Genomic DNA, 18,567 nt, shown 5'->3' on the forward strand with positions numbered 1-18,567 from the left:
CAATACAATCAAAATCAAAGTGTTGTACCAGTATGCCACTATGTATCCACCAGAATGGCTTCAATTTAAAAGAAAAAAAAAAGGAAAATATCAAAGGTTGGCAAGAACATACAACAACTCTAACTCTTCTTACTCTGCTGGTTGGACCATAAACTCTTTGAAAAACTAGTTTGCAGTATTTACTAAAGCACAACATATATATATATATATATATATATATATATATATATATATAATCATATAACCCCACAATTCCATGCCTATTTATATACACTAAAGAAATGTGTATGAATGTGCACCAAAAAAGAAAAAAACTGACAGAAAATATTCATATTAGAACTATTTGTAATCATCCAAATTAGAAATAGTTCAAGTATTCAACAACAAGGTCAATAGATAAATATATTGTGGTGGGAGAGCATGAACTACTGTTAAATGACAGAGCATGAGTGAAGCTCAAAAATACAAATGCTGCACAAAAGAAGCTAGACACAAAAGAATTTACTGTGTGATATCATTCATAGAAAGAAATAGGCAATATTCATCTATGGTGTCAGAAGTCAGAATTGTGGTTACATTTGGGGGAATGGTTACTTACTACTAGGGGCTTAAGGTAGTCCTGGTAATATTTTATTTCTTGGCCTCAGAGCTGGTTACACAGTAGTATCCCTGTTGCATAAATTCATTTAACTATACTCCTATGAGGGGGCATTTCTCTGTATTTACATTAAATCTCAATTAGAATTTTATGTTTGAATTATTTTTTTTCAAAAATGTTTAAGGAATACCAGCTACATGTAAGCCTCTTTTGCTAGGCATGGGATACAAACTTAGTATTTATTTATTTATAATAATTCATTTAGTAAATATTTTTGAGTACTGACTATGTACTAAGCCTTTGCCTGGCTGCAGGGGCAAACACACCCTTCCCACAAAGAAGAAAGAACGAAGATCCCTATCGTTATGATATTCTTCTTCTAGTAATAATAATCACAGTGAAGGTGAAAATGACAATGACGACGACATAAGTGGTGCCATTTGCTGATCTGATCACTTGAGATACAATGGCACAGGAATAAGCATTTTAAGACAGACATGCTGGAGAGCTATTGGTGCTCTCCAAATCATGCTTGGCTAGAATGAATTATCCTATACATTAGGAGTTTCTTTTATACATGCAATTTTTTTTTAATTCAGGAAAATTGCAATGTAGCCTACTACGTTGTACAGAACATAGTAAGCATTATGACTTGCTAAGTAATAAAAACCTGTACATTGTAAAAATGAAGTTAACATAGAATGTAGAAGATGTAAGTAATGCCTTCTAATATAGGGAGGCATGGTATAGAGTCATCTATGGACTTTAATTTCTTTTGTGGTAATAGTCAATAGTGGAAGGAAGGACCACAAAATAGCTTATATGTCTTGCTCCGGACAAACTTAAAAGCTGGAAATTGCTTTCCTTCTTGCCTGCACACTATCAGCTGACATTCTTTTATTATTTCACTTAGAAAAAGGAGATAGGACTTCTAGTCAGTGGCATCCAGTGAATATACTCATTAGTCTTTGTTCACTCCTAATATGCCACAAAAACAATAGTAAAGGAATTTTTTACAAGAACCACAAAAAAAAAAAATACCCCACAAACAAAGAAAACTCAAAAATCCAAGGCAGAAGGAAAGGCATTACCCTACAAGACAAAGAACATGGGTGAGGACAAAGAAAACAAATGGAAAATAAATGAACTGGACACTAGATGAACTAGTATAGCAAGAAGGCTGAAATACGAAGACTTTAAGGAAAAAAAAGAAAATAACTCAATTTACTCCACAAAACACACAAAAAATTCAGGAATGTGGGGCACCAAGTACCTCTGGAAATATGGATGAGACTGAAAAACTGGAAGATTTATGAAAGTATGTTTAAGAAGTACCTGGGCCCTCAGATCTCCTCCTGCAATCCATAGGGCTATGTGATGGCCCCTCCCCTCCCCCTGCAGGTAACTGAAGATTTATTATCTGGAGAGGATCACAAAAAGAGACAGTCTTTGAGCTAGAGAATACATGGCTCACTTAAGGATGGGAATATCATACTGAAAACAAGGGTTTAAGTACAAGTTAACACACTGGAAGAATTATTACAAACCTAGTGCTTTAAAGAATGTAAACTATTATCTTACAATTATGTAGTATACAAACCCAACATGGATCTCACTAAGCTAACATCAATGCTTTGCTAGAGCTGGATTCCTTTCTGAGCTGTGAAGAGACACTCTTACCTTTTCCAGGTTCCAGGGGCCACCCCCGTTCCCTGGGCATGGTCCCTTTCTCCATCTTCAAAAACAACAGACTTCCATCTCTCTGTTCCTTGAATCTGTGGTCACATTTTCCTCTTTCTCTTTCATTTCCCCTTTCATGCTTAAGAACCCTTGTGAATAACTTGTCCCACCCAGACAATTCAGAAATATCTTTCTGGCTCAAAATCCTCACCTAATCACATCTGTAAAGTCCCTTTTTGCTGTGTAAGGTGACAGATCCACAGACTTCAGGTATTAGATATGGATATCTTTGGGGGGGCCACCATTCTGCCTACCACATCAACAGCCTTCTTTCATTAGGTTCCCAAAACAGTGGCTGCTAGGATTATCTATTTTCAACATGATTTATGAAAGGACTTTTCTGGGGGTTTTGGCAAGCCCAAGAGTAAAGACTTAAAAAGACTGAAATTGAAGATGTTCCCAAATGAAAATGCCCGTGCAGTTACACCCTGCCTCATCAATTTCCTTCCCATATGTCCCTTCAATTGTTACCTCATTTCTACTCAAAACTCAGAGCAAAACTGCTTTAAAACAGCCTTCCCCCCACTTCCTTCATGACTATCTTTGAATTTAATCACACTTCTATTACCATTCCAGAGAAACCTCTTACCTGGATCATTAACAGACTCCCCATTGCCAAACTCAACAGTCAATTGTCATCTTAGTAAATTTCTGAGAACCATTTGAAACAACTGATTACTATCTTTTTCTTGAAAAACCTTCTTGCCTTCCATGTTTCTTGGTTTTCCTCCTTCTCCAACAACCCTTTTCTCAGTCTCATTTGTAGAGCTTTCTCTTTGCTGTCAACTATGAATATTGAAATTCCCTATGGTTCAATTTCTTATGTCATTTCTTATCAATATACATCAAATGCATAAGCTGCTGATGCCCAAATTTATACCACTGTCTCTCTCTGAACTCCAGTCTGTATTGTCACAGTTGGAAGGCAAGGATCATCTCAAATTTAATGTGTTCAAAAGCTAGCTTTTGATTTTCTCTCTCAAATGTCCTTCTAATACTCCTTATCTCAACAAATAGCACCATCATTCCTATGACTGTTAGGCACTAAAACATAGCAGTCATCTTTGATGTTTTTCTTTCTTCCACATTCTACAATCACTTTATAAATAAATCTTGTGGTCTGTACCTTCCAAATATAGTCCAAATATGACCTTCTCACCACCTTCATTATTACCAAGCCCAGTCCAGCCATCAGGGTCTCTCACCTGGAGTTCTAGAATGTCTTTGAAACCTTCATTCCTGCTTCTATTTATATACCCCAAAATACCTTCTCTACGTCCAACATGGTCCTTTCAAATGTAAATAAGACTATGTCATTTCCTCTGCCTCAAACATTTCATGGCAAGTACAGTTAGAAAAAAATCCTTTTACCTTCTTTTAGAAGATTGTATGATTTGAGTTCTGGCACCAATCATTTGGGACATCTTGTTATTCATTTTGTAACAAGCCAAGAAGATTTCTGCTTTGGACACTCCTTCTCCCTGGGATTTCTTTCTATAGATCTTTATATTCATTCAGGTCTCTCATTTTATTTAAATCTCTGCTTGGATATTTTGCTGACCAATCTCTCCAAAACAGTATCTCCCCCATCACTCCAACCCAATTTTTTTTCTTGACATTTCAGAGCAAAGACATTCCATTGTATTTATGTATTTGTCTTTTTCTCTGCTGCTATATTAAAAGTTATTTGAGGGTAGAAACTTCTTTTGTTCGCTTTTTTTTTTATCCTCAGTGCCTAGACTGCCTGATACATAGAATATCTTTCTAAGATGATAAGTGATTGCAACCCAATTTGAACTATGAAGATGTCCTCCAGTTTGAAAGTTTCAAGGAAGAGAAAGGATAAGCTATTTTATTCATTATAACAGTATCTTATTAAGGTCAGTAAAAGTTTGAAATGCAAGATACCTAGAAAATCTGCTGCACGATTCACATGTGACCGTACACATAAATCATACAACAAAATCTGCCACAACAAGATATCACAGACTAGATGCCTTAAAAAAAAAATAGAAAACTATTATCTCACAAGCTTCTTTCCAGAGGCTTCAAGTCTGAGATCAAGGTGTTGACAGGGTTGGTTTCTTTTGACACCTCTCTCCTTGGTTTGTAGATAGCTGATGACTGCGTTTTCCCTGTGTCTTTACATGTTCCCCCTTCTCTGTGTATCTATGTCCTAATATCCTCTTTTCATAAGGAGATGAATCAAATTGGATTAGGGCCCATTTCAGTGACCTCATTAACATTAATTACCTCTTTAAAGAGCATATCTCTAAATATAGCCTTAATTTGAGGTGCTGAAGGTTAGGACTACAATACATAGATTTTTCACGAATGCAATTCAGCCCATAACAGAGTAGTATTCAGTAGCTGTGTTATTTTTATTATATTGAGCTTTTTATATTTGAGCTGAGGAGTATGGCTGAAAGGTCTTCTTGTTTCAGTATGTTTTTCCTCAGTCAGCCTGCCACAATTCTGTCGGTAGCAATTTATTCTCTTAAAGCTTTCCTTTTTCTCCTGAGATTTTGCTTTAGTACTACTAAGAGGCTTGGTTGGGATGAGTGTGGGAGGTACCACAACTCATCTGCTTGTTACTTAATAAGCTAAGTTTATCAGTCATTTTTCACGACCATGAGAACAAGACACAGGAGACACAGATTTTGAAGAGAAAAAGTCTGTGAAAGCTTGAGCATACTAGTCCCCAGAGGAAAGGGGAATGGAAAATGTGAAAGAAAGATAATTTGTCTATTAGCCATTTGCTTGGGTTGATGATAAATTCATCAACAGCTACTTCTTCCAACCTGGCTACCAGTGATTTTGCAACATTGGGACTAAGTCAAAGAAATGGTAGATATATAATGAATTACTGAATATAGTAAGTTCACTGATGTTGAATAACAATCAACACAAATAAGTAGGCTCTGCCTTAACAAATGACTTCAATGTAACAATTAACTCAACAGGGAGTTATAAGACTTGAGCACGTCCATTTGAAATGGAGCTTCCTAACTCTCACAAAATGATGTGCTAACACAACTGAATAGTTAGCTGACTAAACTACATTTTCTTCTTGATGTTACATAATACTATTGTTTATCATTAATATTTGTGTTTTCAATTTGTTTAGTCTAACATTTATTACCATTATCCGCAGTTGGTAAAGGAAGTCTTTCTTCCCAATTCATTTTTAAATAGGTCATTTTTACAAACTTGACCATTTCCTTTGCTTATTACTACCTGTATTTACAAAACAAAAACTCTAAACAAGATCCCTCTGTAAATAACCCAGAATATACTGAATTCTTTCAGAAGTGTGCTCTTTTTATATTAAAATTCATCACTGTTGTTTATATTCTCAGACTCTAGTTTCCAAGACCAATAGTTTGAGGGTTTAAATTGACCTTTTCAATGTACTGACATTCAAAATTTAAAAAAAAAAATTAAGATAATGTCCATTAGCTACACTACCCATAGAGCAAAAAAGAGGTATGGTGTCACAGCCAAAAATCTCCCAATTTTTTAACTGTGATGGCTATGAATCAATGAAAGGATTCCAGCCTGCTCCTATACAGTTAGCTTTCCCACTGATGTCTTTTGCAAGGAACAGTACAGATTGTGACCACACTGCAGAGGAAATTCCACTGTACACATAGCAATTAAGACACATATGCTTCTAAAGATAATTAATGATCAGCAAAAGCCAATGTATGTGGTATGAAAATCAGAGTGCATGTGAACAAGCAACACTCTTTTTTTTTTTTATAAAAATGTGTAAGTTCCACTGCCCCATTTCCCAAATGTCTCCATTTCCACACACCTGATTTTCCTAGATTGTGTTCCTCCTCCACAGCGCAGAGACCTCAGCTCATTGTGGATTTTGCATGGAGACCAGTGTTCTACAACCCAGGAATACTGATTGCATTCACTGTAGCATGGGACTGCCTCATGCACCTGTCAAGAAGAGGGAAGAAACAAAAAATTATGTGGAACTATCCAAGTTATATAAAACAACCTATCTTTTAGTAATGTCTGTGGAACATAACCCAAGAACTATACTCTGGCTAAAACAGCCAAATTACACTCCCAAAAAGCAAGATGTATTTGGCTTCTCTGAAATTACTGACTTGCCTAAAGAAACATACAGGGGTAATCAACTAAGACATAATGGTATACCTTCACAGAAGAGAACAAAGGACGGTCATTTCCTATCACTGAGAATAGGAATTCCATTACCATTTCATTTCCTCAAAGACCTCACAAAACATCTATTAGATGGTCCAGCTCTCAATTATATGGCATATCATATTCTCAGATGTACTTTAAGATGTCAATTGAAACAAATATATGTAAGGAAAATTTACTCTTGAATATAAGAAGTCCTTATAATGCATAAGAAAAGTGGTATTATTTGCACCGGAAATTTCTCTTTATGCCTCCGAATGATCAATGCTAACAGGCAGTCATTTAGCCTCCTGGGTATTGTGGCTTCATATGAATTCAGCTATTTGTAGGATGTTTTCAGAGCATAGCTATAACACACACACACACACACACACACACACAAGACAAACACTGCTAGACTTTAGAGACTGGGTATGAGTGATTACTGATTGTGAATATTTACAATTTCATGATAAAAACAATGATTACAGTAAATTAATTCTTAGGGTACTTCCTATGCAATTGTTTGTGATGATTTTTTTTTCCTGAAATTGTATCCCAATGGATAGTCAATTGAGTTTGCCTGCCTTTTTAACACTGAATTTAAAATGCATTACTCAGTTTAGAGCACAGAACTCTCCCTCAGTAAGAAAATGTTTCATTGCATGATAGGTTATTCTAGATCACAAAAATGGCTCTAGTAGAGCATACTGATGAAGAGTGATTCAACCTATTACCAAAATAGTTAATTAATGCTCTTCCTTTTAAATAAGAACTTAAGCTCGAGATTTTTTCTCCCACTGCCTTTCTAATTTCACAGAATTGTAAATGATGACTAGGCAGTGCTATCCAAACAGAACCATTACTTGCAAGTTTCCACTAAATGTGAGGGAAAGCACTATGTAATGGGATAATCAGAAAACAAGATTGGAGCACTGTCAGCACGTTAGATGGAAATCAAATGAGAAAAGGTTATTTGTGAGACTACATCTTAGGAATCACAAATAATGTCAGAAACTATTTTTAACCATGGGGTTCTATTTGGCTCTCTCATGTAGAGCACACAAGGAAAAAGAAAATCACAAAGTGAAAAATATGTGAGGGCAAAATGAAAGGAGATGGGAAAATAGAAGTGGAAATGGATGTAGGAAAGTAAAGAATTAAGTAATAAAAGAAGCACATTTCATGCTGTGAATGCTGCCAAGAATGGAATGAAAGGTTTGGAAGCAGAACCTACATTAGAATAAGGAGGTAATAACTTGTAAGGGAGAAACGTCTGCCTGACTCATAGCATGGTAAAGGTAAGAGGAAAAAATCTATAAAAATGAAAAGACATGACCCCAATGGAACAGACACCTGGAAAGTGAGGTGATCAAAGCTGAGGGTTTAGCCAACTCCCCTATACCAAAGGAATGAAGATTGCACTGATTTTGTGGGCTCATTTTATAAACTTTTCAATATGTATCAGACAGTTTAAATAAAGCTCTTTGGCTTTCATATGAGATACATGAAAGTATCCAAAGCACTTTGTATAAATTGGGGGTAGATGAAAATATTAATTAAAAAATATCTTCCCATACCTCATGCATGAATTTGTGAGCAAATGGATGGAATATTCTGAGGGGGACCTATTCTTCTAAAGGTATCAATACTAAGCAGAGCTTACATTTTCACCCTCCCTCATGCATAAAGCCCAAAAACACATAGAATAATGAAAGCCTGTGTAGTTGTCTGTTGCTCTGATTTATACATTTGAATGTCTGATTGTATATTCGATTTACTATTTTTACTCTTTATGCTTTGCAATCTACACCTAAGTAGAGTAGCTAACCTCAATGAAAAGCTGTTGGAAAAGGGGGCAAATCTATGTATGAAGATGTTGACCGACCTTCTTAACTAATGGGTAAAAAAAAAAAAAATGGCACCTCTTAAAGAAGATTCACATGGATTGATTTGTTTTTTCCCCCATAAATGTATGCTATTTTAGTACTGCTTATACTGTCACTTCTAGCAGATAAACCCCTACCCTTCCTTCAAGGAAATCCATCACTTCCACAAGACTTTGCCCATGACTCCTTTTTTACATGTTTTTGGTACTCAGTGGACAGTATTAGTTTTAAGCAGACTTGTGGCCAGATATAACATCAGGATGCACACATATGAGACTGGGACAGTGCTGGTGGTTAGAACCTCATTGTGTTTTGCTGGAGGAGCAGACACATTTAATAAAGTCATCATCTGACTAAGTGTTTCCTGCTTCTCACACTACTTTAGCTCTTTTCTCACTTTGCTCTTAATGTCTACTTTTTACTTTATCTAATGTCTATTTTTTACTTTAAATAAAACTGAGAGAATAAGCTCAGCGAAACACAATTTGTACCTTTCAAAAAAAAATTGTACCTTCACACCTAAGTATTCTTCTAGTTCTAACAAAAGTCAGATCCGGACAAGCAGCATTTGTTTGGGTGGCTACTTAAAAAACAAAACAAAACAAAACAAAAAACCCTTGAGTCTTAGGCAGGTGGAAGCTATGTTTCGATGGTATCTGTATTTCACAAGACATGGAGAATGGAGTGGGTTCAATAAGTATTTGTTGAATTGAAACTAATTTTTGAAGGGGCCCAGGTTGCTAATTGCCCTCACACAATTCTCTAGAGAACAACAGACTCATTAAACAGAATGTGAATGGGGTATTTTAAAAAGTCCAAATGACAATAAGAAGGAGGAAAAACAAAAGCCTTTCCTTTCCATAATGGGGTTGAGGTGAATAGAAATCACTACGTCATCAAAAGGTGCTGCATGATGATTTTGTAATGGGAAAGACAGACTGTCCCTTAAGAATTGTGAGAATTCATATATCAGCAAGAGAAAAAACAAGAACCACATGATCCTCTCATTAGATGCAGAGAAAGCATTTGACAAAATACAGCATCCATTCCTGATCAAAACTCTTCAGAGTGTAGGGATAGAGGGAACTTTCCTCGACATCTTAAAAGCCATCTACGAAAAGCCCACAGCAAATATCATTCTCAATGGGGAAGCACTGGGAGCCTTTCCCCTAAGATCAGGAACAAGACAGGGATGTCCACTCTCACCACTGCTATTCAACATAGTATTGGAAGTCCTAGCCTCAGCAATCAGACAACAAAAAGACATTAAAGGCATTCAAATTGGCAAAGAAGAAGTCAAACTCTCCCTCTTCGCTGATGACATGATACTCTACATAAGAAACCCAAAAGCCTCCACCCCAAGATTGCTAGAACTCATACAGCAATTTGGTAGCGTGGCAGGATACAAAATCAATGCCCAGAAATCAATGGCATTTCTATACACTAACAATGAGACTGAAGAAAGAGAAATTAAGGAGTCAATCCCATTTACAATTGCACCCAAAAGCATAAGATACCTAGGAATAAACCTAACCAAAGAGGTAAAGGATCTATACCCTCAAAACTATAGAACACTTCTGAAAGAAATTGAGGAAGACACAAAGAGATGGAAAAATATTCCATGCTCATGGATTGGCAGAATTAATATTGTGAAAATGTCAATGTTACCCAGGGCAATTTACACGTTTAATGCAATCCCTATCAAAATACCATGGACTTTCTTCAGAGACTTAGAACAAATTATTTTAAGATTTGTGTGGAATCAGAAAAGACCCCGAATAGCCAGGGGAATTCTAAAAAAGAAAACCATATCTGGGGGCATCACAATGCCAGATTTCAGGTTGTACTACAAAGCTATGGTCATCAAGACAGTGTGGTACTGGCACAAAAACAGACACATAGATCAATGGAACAGAATAGAGAACCCAGAAGTGGACCCTGAACTTTATGGTCAACTGATATTCGATAAAGGAGGAAAGACGATCCACTGGAAGAAAGACAGTCTCTTCAATAAATGGTGCTGGGAAAATTGGACATCCACATGCAGAAGAATGAAACTAGACCACTCTCTTGCACCATACACAAAGATAAACTCAAAATGGATAAAAGATCTAAATGTGAGACAAGATTCCATCAAAATCCTAGAGGCAGAACACAGGCAACACCCTTTTTGAACTCGGCCACAGTAACTTCTTGCAAGATACATCCACGAAGGCAAAAGAAACAAAAGCAAAAATGAACTATTGGCATTTCATCAAGATAAGAAGCTTTTGCACAGCAAAGGATACAGTCCACAAAACTCAAAGACAACCTACAGAATGGGAGAAGATATTTGCAAATGACATATCAGATAAAGGGCTAGTTTCCAAAATCTATAAAGAACTTATTAAACTCAACACCAAAGAAACAAACAATCCAATCATGAAATGGGCAAAAGACATGAAGAGAAATCTCACAGAGGAAGACATAGACATGGCCAACATGCACATGAGAAAATGCTCTGCATCACTGGCCATCAGGGAAATACAAATCAAAACCACCATGAGATACCACCTCACACCAGTGAGGATGGGGAAAATTAACAAGGCAGGAAACAACAAATGTTGGAGAGGATGCGGAGAAAAGGGAACCCTCTTACACTGTTTGTGGGAATGTGAACTGGTGCAGCCACTCTGGAAAACTGTGTGGAGGTTCCTCAAAGAGTTCAAAATAGACCTGCCCTACGACCCAGCAATTGCACTGTTGGGGATTTACCCCAAAGATTCAGATGCAATGAAACACCGGGCCACCTGCACCCCGATGTTTATAGCAGCAATGTCCACAATAGCCAAACTGTGGAAGGAGCCTCGGTGTCCATCGAAAGATGAATGGATAAAGAAGATGTGGTTTATGTATACAATGGAATATTACTCAGCCATTAGAAACGACAAATACCCACCATTTGCTTCAACGTGTATGGAACTGGAGGGTATTATGCTGAGTGAAATAAGTCAATTGGAGAAAGACAAACAGTGTATGTTCTCATTCATTTGGGGAATATGAATAATAGTGAAAGGGAATATAAGGGAAGGGAGAAGAAATGTGTGGGAAATATCAGAAAGGGAGACAGAACATAAAGACTCCTAACTCTGGGAAACGAACTAGGGGTGGTGGAAGGGGAGGAGGGCGGGGGGTGGGGGTGAGTGGGTGACGGGCACTGAGGGGGACACTTGACGGGATGAGCACTGGGTGTTATTCTGTATGTTGGTAAATTGAACACCAATAAAAATTAATTTATTAAAAAAATAAAAAATAAATAAATAAAAAAGAACTGTGAGAATTATCTCCTTAGAGTCCTTGTCCATTAGGCATGGAAGCTTATCGAGAGGACTGGAAACAACAAGAGGCAAAAAGTGCAGCAGGCATTCAAGAATAAAAATTAACTACCCAGATGGCCAATTTCTTCTCCTGTCAGTCCTTTATGTTCTGGCTATTTCATATCTATCTCATATTGCTATTTAGTTGGTGCTTATTACAATTTTATAATGGAAATGGGTTAAAGCATGGACTTTATCAAGGAATCATATGGAAATGTTCTGAAGGAAAGAAATGAGCCATGGGGAAGTTAAATGAAAATCATTCCTAAATGGCACAAATTAGGAAGAAAATAACAGGTTTTAATAGGGCCATAGATGCTAAAAATGCCATTGAAAAATCTAAATCCTCTGAGAGAGGTAACATTTCATTCTCCTAGTAATGAGTTCTATTTATTACTTCTTCAGTGGGGAATTGTGCTTTTATAATTTTGCTAGTTCCAGAGTCACATCATAAACTCATTCATTGACTCAGTCTTTTAATATTTATTAAATAAGTCTCTGCTCATTGCAATTGATCATTTTAATTAAGTACTATTTTCTGATATCCATCTCTATAGACAGATTTCCTTGGCATAAACTTGGAAGCAGGGTCTCTCTGGAGCTCAGCAGATGTCATTACTGCCTATCAGAGTCCTAGGGTTCAAGGGCTCCAATAAAGCACACAAACAATAACCACAATAAAAACAAAAATAAAGGAAAAATGACTTCCAATTTTCTGTAGTAAAAACCCTTTGCTCCAGTGAAGCTGCCAGTCAACAACCATGTAGAAATCTTCATGCTGGAGACTTCCATGCTGGGCACTACACTTACTCAGCAGAATTTGACAATCAGTTCAAAAGCCCATCTAGGACCAGAAATTCCTGCAAATCTGAGCCAGGGCCTGTATATTGGAATATGAGAGGAAGTGGTCTCCTGGGAGTGAGATCAATAAGGTACTATGAGTTCCCTTCATCCCCAAATGCTGTGAGCTTTTAACATAAGATGTACAAATTTGCCCCAGGTCTAGGGCATTCATCTCTTAATTCAAAGAGCTTTGCTCCCAACCCAGCCCTTCTCTACTTGTCTGATGTTTCCTTTCTTTGCTTCTCCAGGGTTCATGCTTTCCCTTTAGGAGAGAACCCTATACTATACCCTTCCTCAACTTAACCAAATTTTGCTCCTTTTTGCTGTTAATCAACTAAATTATGCACTCCTCCATTAAGAATGTCTGAATGACCGGAAAGTGTTACATTTATATGAGTAAACTTTTGCTTTCATTTGTATTAATCATGTATTTATACTTGTCTCTACTCAGCGTAATACATTCAATGCTACAGTTCAGTCCTAATGCAACTACATCCACATGTTTTACAATGTGCTCATCACTGGCTCCTGGTTATCAATGACACCATAAAATGCTATGTAGAAGTTTACAGTTTACATAAGATATTTTATGTCTCAGGTCTCAATCATCAGGGTTATTTGAGTTACACAAGATTAGCAGAATCCCTATTTCTAGGTAAAAAAATAACATTTGAAGATGTTCAGTGATTCATTCATGGCATGAATGGTGCTCAAACTGAGATGATTCTAGAATCCCACTCTGATGATGCAAACAGTGTGTGGGTTTTGCCTGTTTAGCTTGTTTGGGCACATTGCCATGCTCTGAGAATATCTTTCCAATGAGCAAAATAATGCTAATATTTATAAATTCCTAAGAAGGGAAAACCAAGAACAAAATTTTCAAAGATGTCTACATAGTAGATGATGCCTATTACTTTATTTATATATGTGTAACTGCACAAACAATTGATCCCAAGGCTTCAGGTACAGAGTCTCTTCATAATTTCAAAAAAGCAAGAAGTATCTCCAGAAACCAACTTCCAAGAGAAGGTCTAAGTCTTTTTAGAGGGTTGCAATTCTTTGTGTGAATGGGGGGGGGGGTAAAAAAAAAAACCCCAAAACTGTTTTTAAATTGGTATCTGTGGGAAAACCATTATGCCTAACATTTTTGCAATGTGTTCCTCGACACATATGGAGTTTTCTGGAAATCTGGAATAAAGTGACCCATACTTGCAAGGTGGGCAACTGCCAGTTCCAGACTCAATATTCAAGACTAAGGCCCTGGATGGCTTCCTCTTTCAAGACATTTTCTCACACTAGCTTCTCTAGCTACAAAGTAATTGAAGAGATTTCCCAAGCATGCCCTGTACTTATCACCATACCTGGTTTGTGAGTTCACCAGTGGTTTTAAATATATATGTTTTCTTTTCAGTTTTCATAGTAAAAAACACAAACAAAAACAAAAACAAACCTCAAAATAAACCTCAAAATGCTGAATGTATCTTATTTGCAAAGTTAGGAGACAAACGGTTGAACTTAAAGCCAATGGAATGTTTATTAGAAAAGTAATGGAGGTGGCTACAGTACTCATCTCAAAGAACAGTAGTTTCTGAGCTAGATGTACAGGTTCTGAGAACTGTAACATTGTATTGAGAGGCCCATAAATGCATTCCCATACCAAACCATGTCTGTAGTCTCAGTGAAGAATATAATCTCAGACATAGTGTCACCACCACTCATCAAATGAATGTAGGCAATGCTGTGATTAATGAAGTTTTAATTTAATTTGAAAGCATTACTGTATTTGAAATTGCTCATTAGAAAGTTTTTCAATCCAGTTTGGCCAAAAGTACAAGATCCTTATAAGAAAAATGTAGAGAACTACTGCCTTTACATACAAAAGGAGGAAAAAATGGACTAACGATGAGGCTATGCCTTAAAAACACATTACTGTTTCTATTTTGATAGAAGATACGTTGTACAGAATAGCCTTTTTCTAAAGTGAATATGGAAGAATGTTTCGTACTGAGAAGGTCTAACCTCTAGAATTTTTTTCCTTTCATTTTTTAATCGTCTAAAGCACTTAACCCATTACCTCCAGTCTGAATGCCACTGATGACTGAAAAAATAGGGTCCTAAGCTGTGCACATACTTCCTCCCCTACCCCATTTTTCCTGCCTCCTTTAGGATATTACATGTAACCTGAACTTTACAGAGGGTATTTAATACTGGGGAGCCACCAAGTCATCATGTAAAAGACCATAGTTAAAGCTCAGTTACCTGTGTTAACGTAATTTAGATTATTTGTAATGGCAAACAAATAATAATGCCTTAGTTTTTTTTTTAACCCATAATATTTCCCAAGTAGCAGATTTACATTTCTTACTATGCATGATTTAAATGACTATGAAACTACAGTCCTATAGTGAAATGCATGGTAATGGACAATCAACAAAAATGATGGTTGTGCAGATCCTACACAGTACATGATATTTTACAGTAGAGCACTAACACACACATACACACAAGAGCACGATTAGACTCCCTCTGTGTCTGATAGGTGGTACAGAATTAAGGGAACATATTGACATAGACAAGTTGGGGCACGCTGAACTATAAGGCCTACACTCTGTACCTCAGCACTAGTAACCAATCATGAAAGATAGAATAAGGGGGTAACTCACTCCAGAGTCAGACTGACTTTTCCAACACCCTGGGAGATGCCACCCACTGCCATGCTGTGTTAACTGAAAAGAAATTAGATGGGATTTTTGCAGATTGCTCATAATATGCCAAAGACTATTATCATGGTGGTCCATTGGATTTTTGTAGAACAGCTTGCAGTAATCAGTAATCATACTGAAGTGGAGGGGAAAAAAACAAACATACAAACCCCATGCCAATATCATGGATATTTCCAGAAGACTCTGGAAGAGTTGAACTAAGAGCCCTTCAGAAAAGAGGTTATGAATGAACCTTGAGAACATTATATAAAATAAGCTAATTACAGAAGGACAAATACTATATGAGTCCACTTACAGGAGATATTTCAAATAGTCAAACTCATTGAAGCAAAGAGTAGTGGTTGTCAGGGGTCGAAGAAGAGGGGAATGGGAAGATGTTAAATACTGAACATATAATTTCAATTATGCAAAATGAATAAATTCTAGAGATCTGCCTACAACTTTGTGCTATGGATAACAAATACTGTATTACATACTTAAAAATTTATTGAGGGTGGATCTCATGTTAAGTATTTTTACCATAATAAAAATTTTAAAATTTAAAAAGAGGTGTGTGTCTCAAAGTTAGATTGCGCCATGGAAACCGGACTAGAGAAAACAAAACAAAACAAAACGTGTCTGCCCTTATTACATATGAGATACTGTTGAGAAGTTTGGTGCAAAGATTAGATAGATAGATAGATGGATAGATGATAGATAGATGGATGGAGAGAGAAAAAGAGAAAGTGAGTGAGTGGGTGAGTCTGTCACTTATCTGGGTCACAGCATATGACCATCAGAAATCAGGGGAGAAAGAAACTTTCTCTGTGGACAAGAGCCTGAAATGGAAACTCCTGCCTTCCGGCAGGTAACAAAATTTTTACAAGTTAGAGGCATAAAGCATAAATGAACAGACCTCAGTTCTTACAAACACACATCCTCAGGGTATCTAGATCAGAAAGGTATATGGTACTGTTTAGGGTTTATCAAGACAGGGAGGAGAAGGGGTTTGGCCTGAGGCTTGCAACTCATTACCTAAGGGTCAAACAAAAGTGAAAGCTTGGGGGGGAGTCTTTACTCTCCTGATTGGCCTTTGCTAGGACAGGATCTTGTACAGCTAGCTCTAGCTCCCACTTATTCTCAGTAGCTGAGAGCATCATGCTATCCCTATACTCTAAGATACATGCAACTGTTTCTTCACTCACTAAATGCAAAAAGCCTGTGAAAACATGCCTAGGAAATCAATATAATTTGGATGATAAAAACATAATTGCATAAAGAAGTAGTTTAATCCAAGTTGCACACCCCTTAGGCAGAGAAATCCTATGTTTGTGTGGCCAGCCTCTCAAATACAAATGACAGAGAAAAGCCCTAGTTAGGATAATCTAATAGGAACTACTTTGGATGAGAAATTTGCCAATCAAGCAAACAAACCAAAATGTAAATATAATTCTCATAAACTGTACACAAGGGCCCCTGTATGTATGAGATGAAGCCTGGAGACTGCAGCTAGCTGGGGTAAGTAAATGGGGAAATGTGGTGAGACAGAATTTTATTTGTAGACAATGGGAGCCACTAGTTTCTGAGTTTTCTATCAAGAGATATACTCCAAATAAAGCTTGGGGAACATAAATTACCTCAAACAGAAGGGAGATGAAAGTGGGAGAGAGCTCTGAGCAAGGCAGCAATGGCAGCAGTCCCAGTAGGAGGCTACAGTTTGGGAATAATGATCTTCGTAACTGCTATTTCCACAAAGCTTCCAACACGATGAGGAAGAAGAGACACTGGGATTTGGAAGTGAAAATGAAAGAGACAATCCACACATCAGTGCTACTTTTTGAAATTATTTAAGATAAGTGTATTCTAGAACCTAGGGACACATGGAAGCTTCCTCTTTTTCACCAACAGAATTGTGAAGAAAAAGACAAGGCATCAGTTTCCTAAGAGCCCTAAATTCCAGGGAGTATTGCTAATGAGCAGAGCAGCAGAAACTCTTGGGTATTTGCCCAGAAAACTTTTCATGACATATTTACCATCTTATCTTGTCTTAAATTGGCTTAGTTGGCATAAATCTGATGCCGTACAGGACCTGAAAAGCAATCCAGTCTTTGTAGGATTTGCTCAGAACTTACCAATACTCACGGTATATCAGTAGGCAAACACAAAACTGGCTTCCAGCACCACGACCAAAAAGAAAGCCTCATAACTGGTGTTGCACAAGCAATGAGAGCTCTAAGCTCATCAGGCTATAGTTGTTTAATCATTACCACAAATAAACCTTACCTACTCTGAAATGCATCAGAATTCTCATATAGCACTATTTCATTTTTTTAAAAGATTTTATTTATTTATTCATGAGAGACAGACAGAGAGAGAGAGAGAGAGACAGAGAGAGAGAGACAGAGACATAGACAGAGGGAGAAGCAGGCTCCCACATGCAGGGAGCCCAATATGGGACTTCATCCTTGGGACTCCAGGATTGCACCCTGCGCCAAAGGCAGGTGCTAAACTGCTATGCCACTCAGGTGTCCCATATAGCACTATTTCAACGTCAATCAGGAAGTCAAAGAGAGCAAAAGGAACCATTAAAAATTTAAATAAAAACTTAAAAAAAAGAAAAAGATGGTCCTTTTTCTGGTTAGTAAAACCTATTTAAAAAAAAGGAAAAGCGGGGATCCCTGGGTGGCTCAGCGGTTTGGCGCCTGCCTTTGGCCCAGGGCACGATCCTGGAGTCCCGGGATCGGGTCCCACGTCGGGCTCCCAGCATGAAGCCTGCTTCTCCCTCCTCCTGTGTCTCTGCCTCTCTCTCTTCTGTGTGTGTCATAAATAAAAATAAATAAATCTTTAAAAAAATAAATAAGAAATAAAAAAAGGAAAAGCATAAGAATTGCTGACTGCAAACTTCCTTCCTAATTTGGCTAATTTCTAAAAGATCCTAGCATAAAAGGCAGGAGAAGAGAAGGAAATCACAGTACTTTTCATCCAACAAAAACAGATGCAATTATTAATTCCTTATAGGTCAGAGCCAGAGAGGAAAATAATTATAAAATATCCTCAAGAGACTTTTTTGCACAAAGGTTATATGTTACACACACACAGAACTACCTTTTTCTTCTGTGCATAAACGTATAAGGCAGCTGTTCTCAGCCTGCACTGTGCTCTCACAGTGTTCCCTGTTAAAATGCAAGACCAGGCACAGCACAAAATGGCTTTTTAAAATGTGAACTCTTAGTGTGAGTTCTCCCATAACAAACCTGATGTGTCGGGGACAAAGTTAA

General features: G+C 37.2%; 1 protein-coding gene across 1 annotated transcript in view; it reads right to left on the reverse strand.

Moving 5' to 3' along the window:
• Positions 1–18,567, reverse strand: part of LOC129514579 (thrombospondin type-1 domain-containing protein 7B) — a 741,731-nt gene that overhangs the window by 89,778 nt on the left and 633,386 nt on the right. Inside the window, exon 15 of the mRNA XM_055333257.1 lies at positions 6,156–6,289. Within this exon, the coding sequence (XP_055189232.1) occupies positions 6,156–6,289 (134 nt within the window). The remainder of the gene's footprint in view (positions 1–6,155; positions 6,290–18,567) is intronic.

The sequence above is a fragment of the Nyctereutes procyonoides genome, unplaced genomic scaffold (assembly GCF_905146905.1).
Source record: "Nyctereutes procyonoides isolate TBG_1078 unplaced genomic scaffold, NYPRO_anot_genome, whole genome shotgun sequence".
NCBI lineage: Eukaryota > Metazoa > Chordata > Mammalia > Carnivora > Canidae > Nyctereutes > Nyctereutes procyonoides.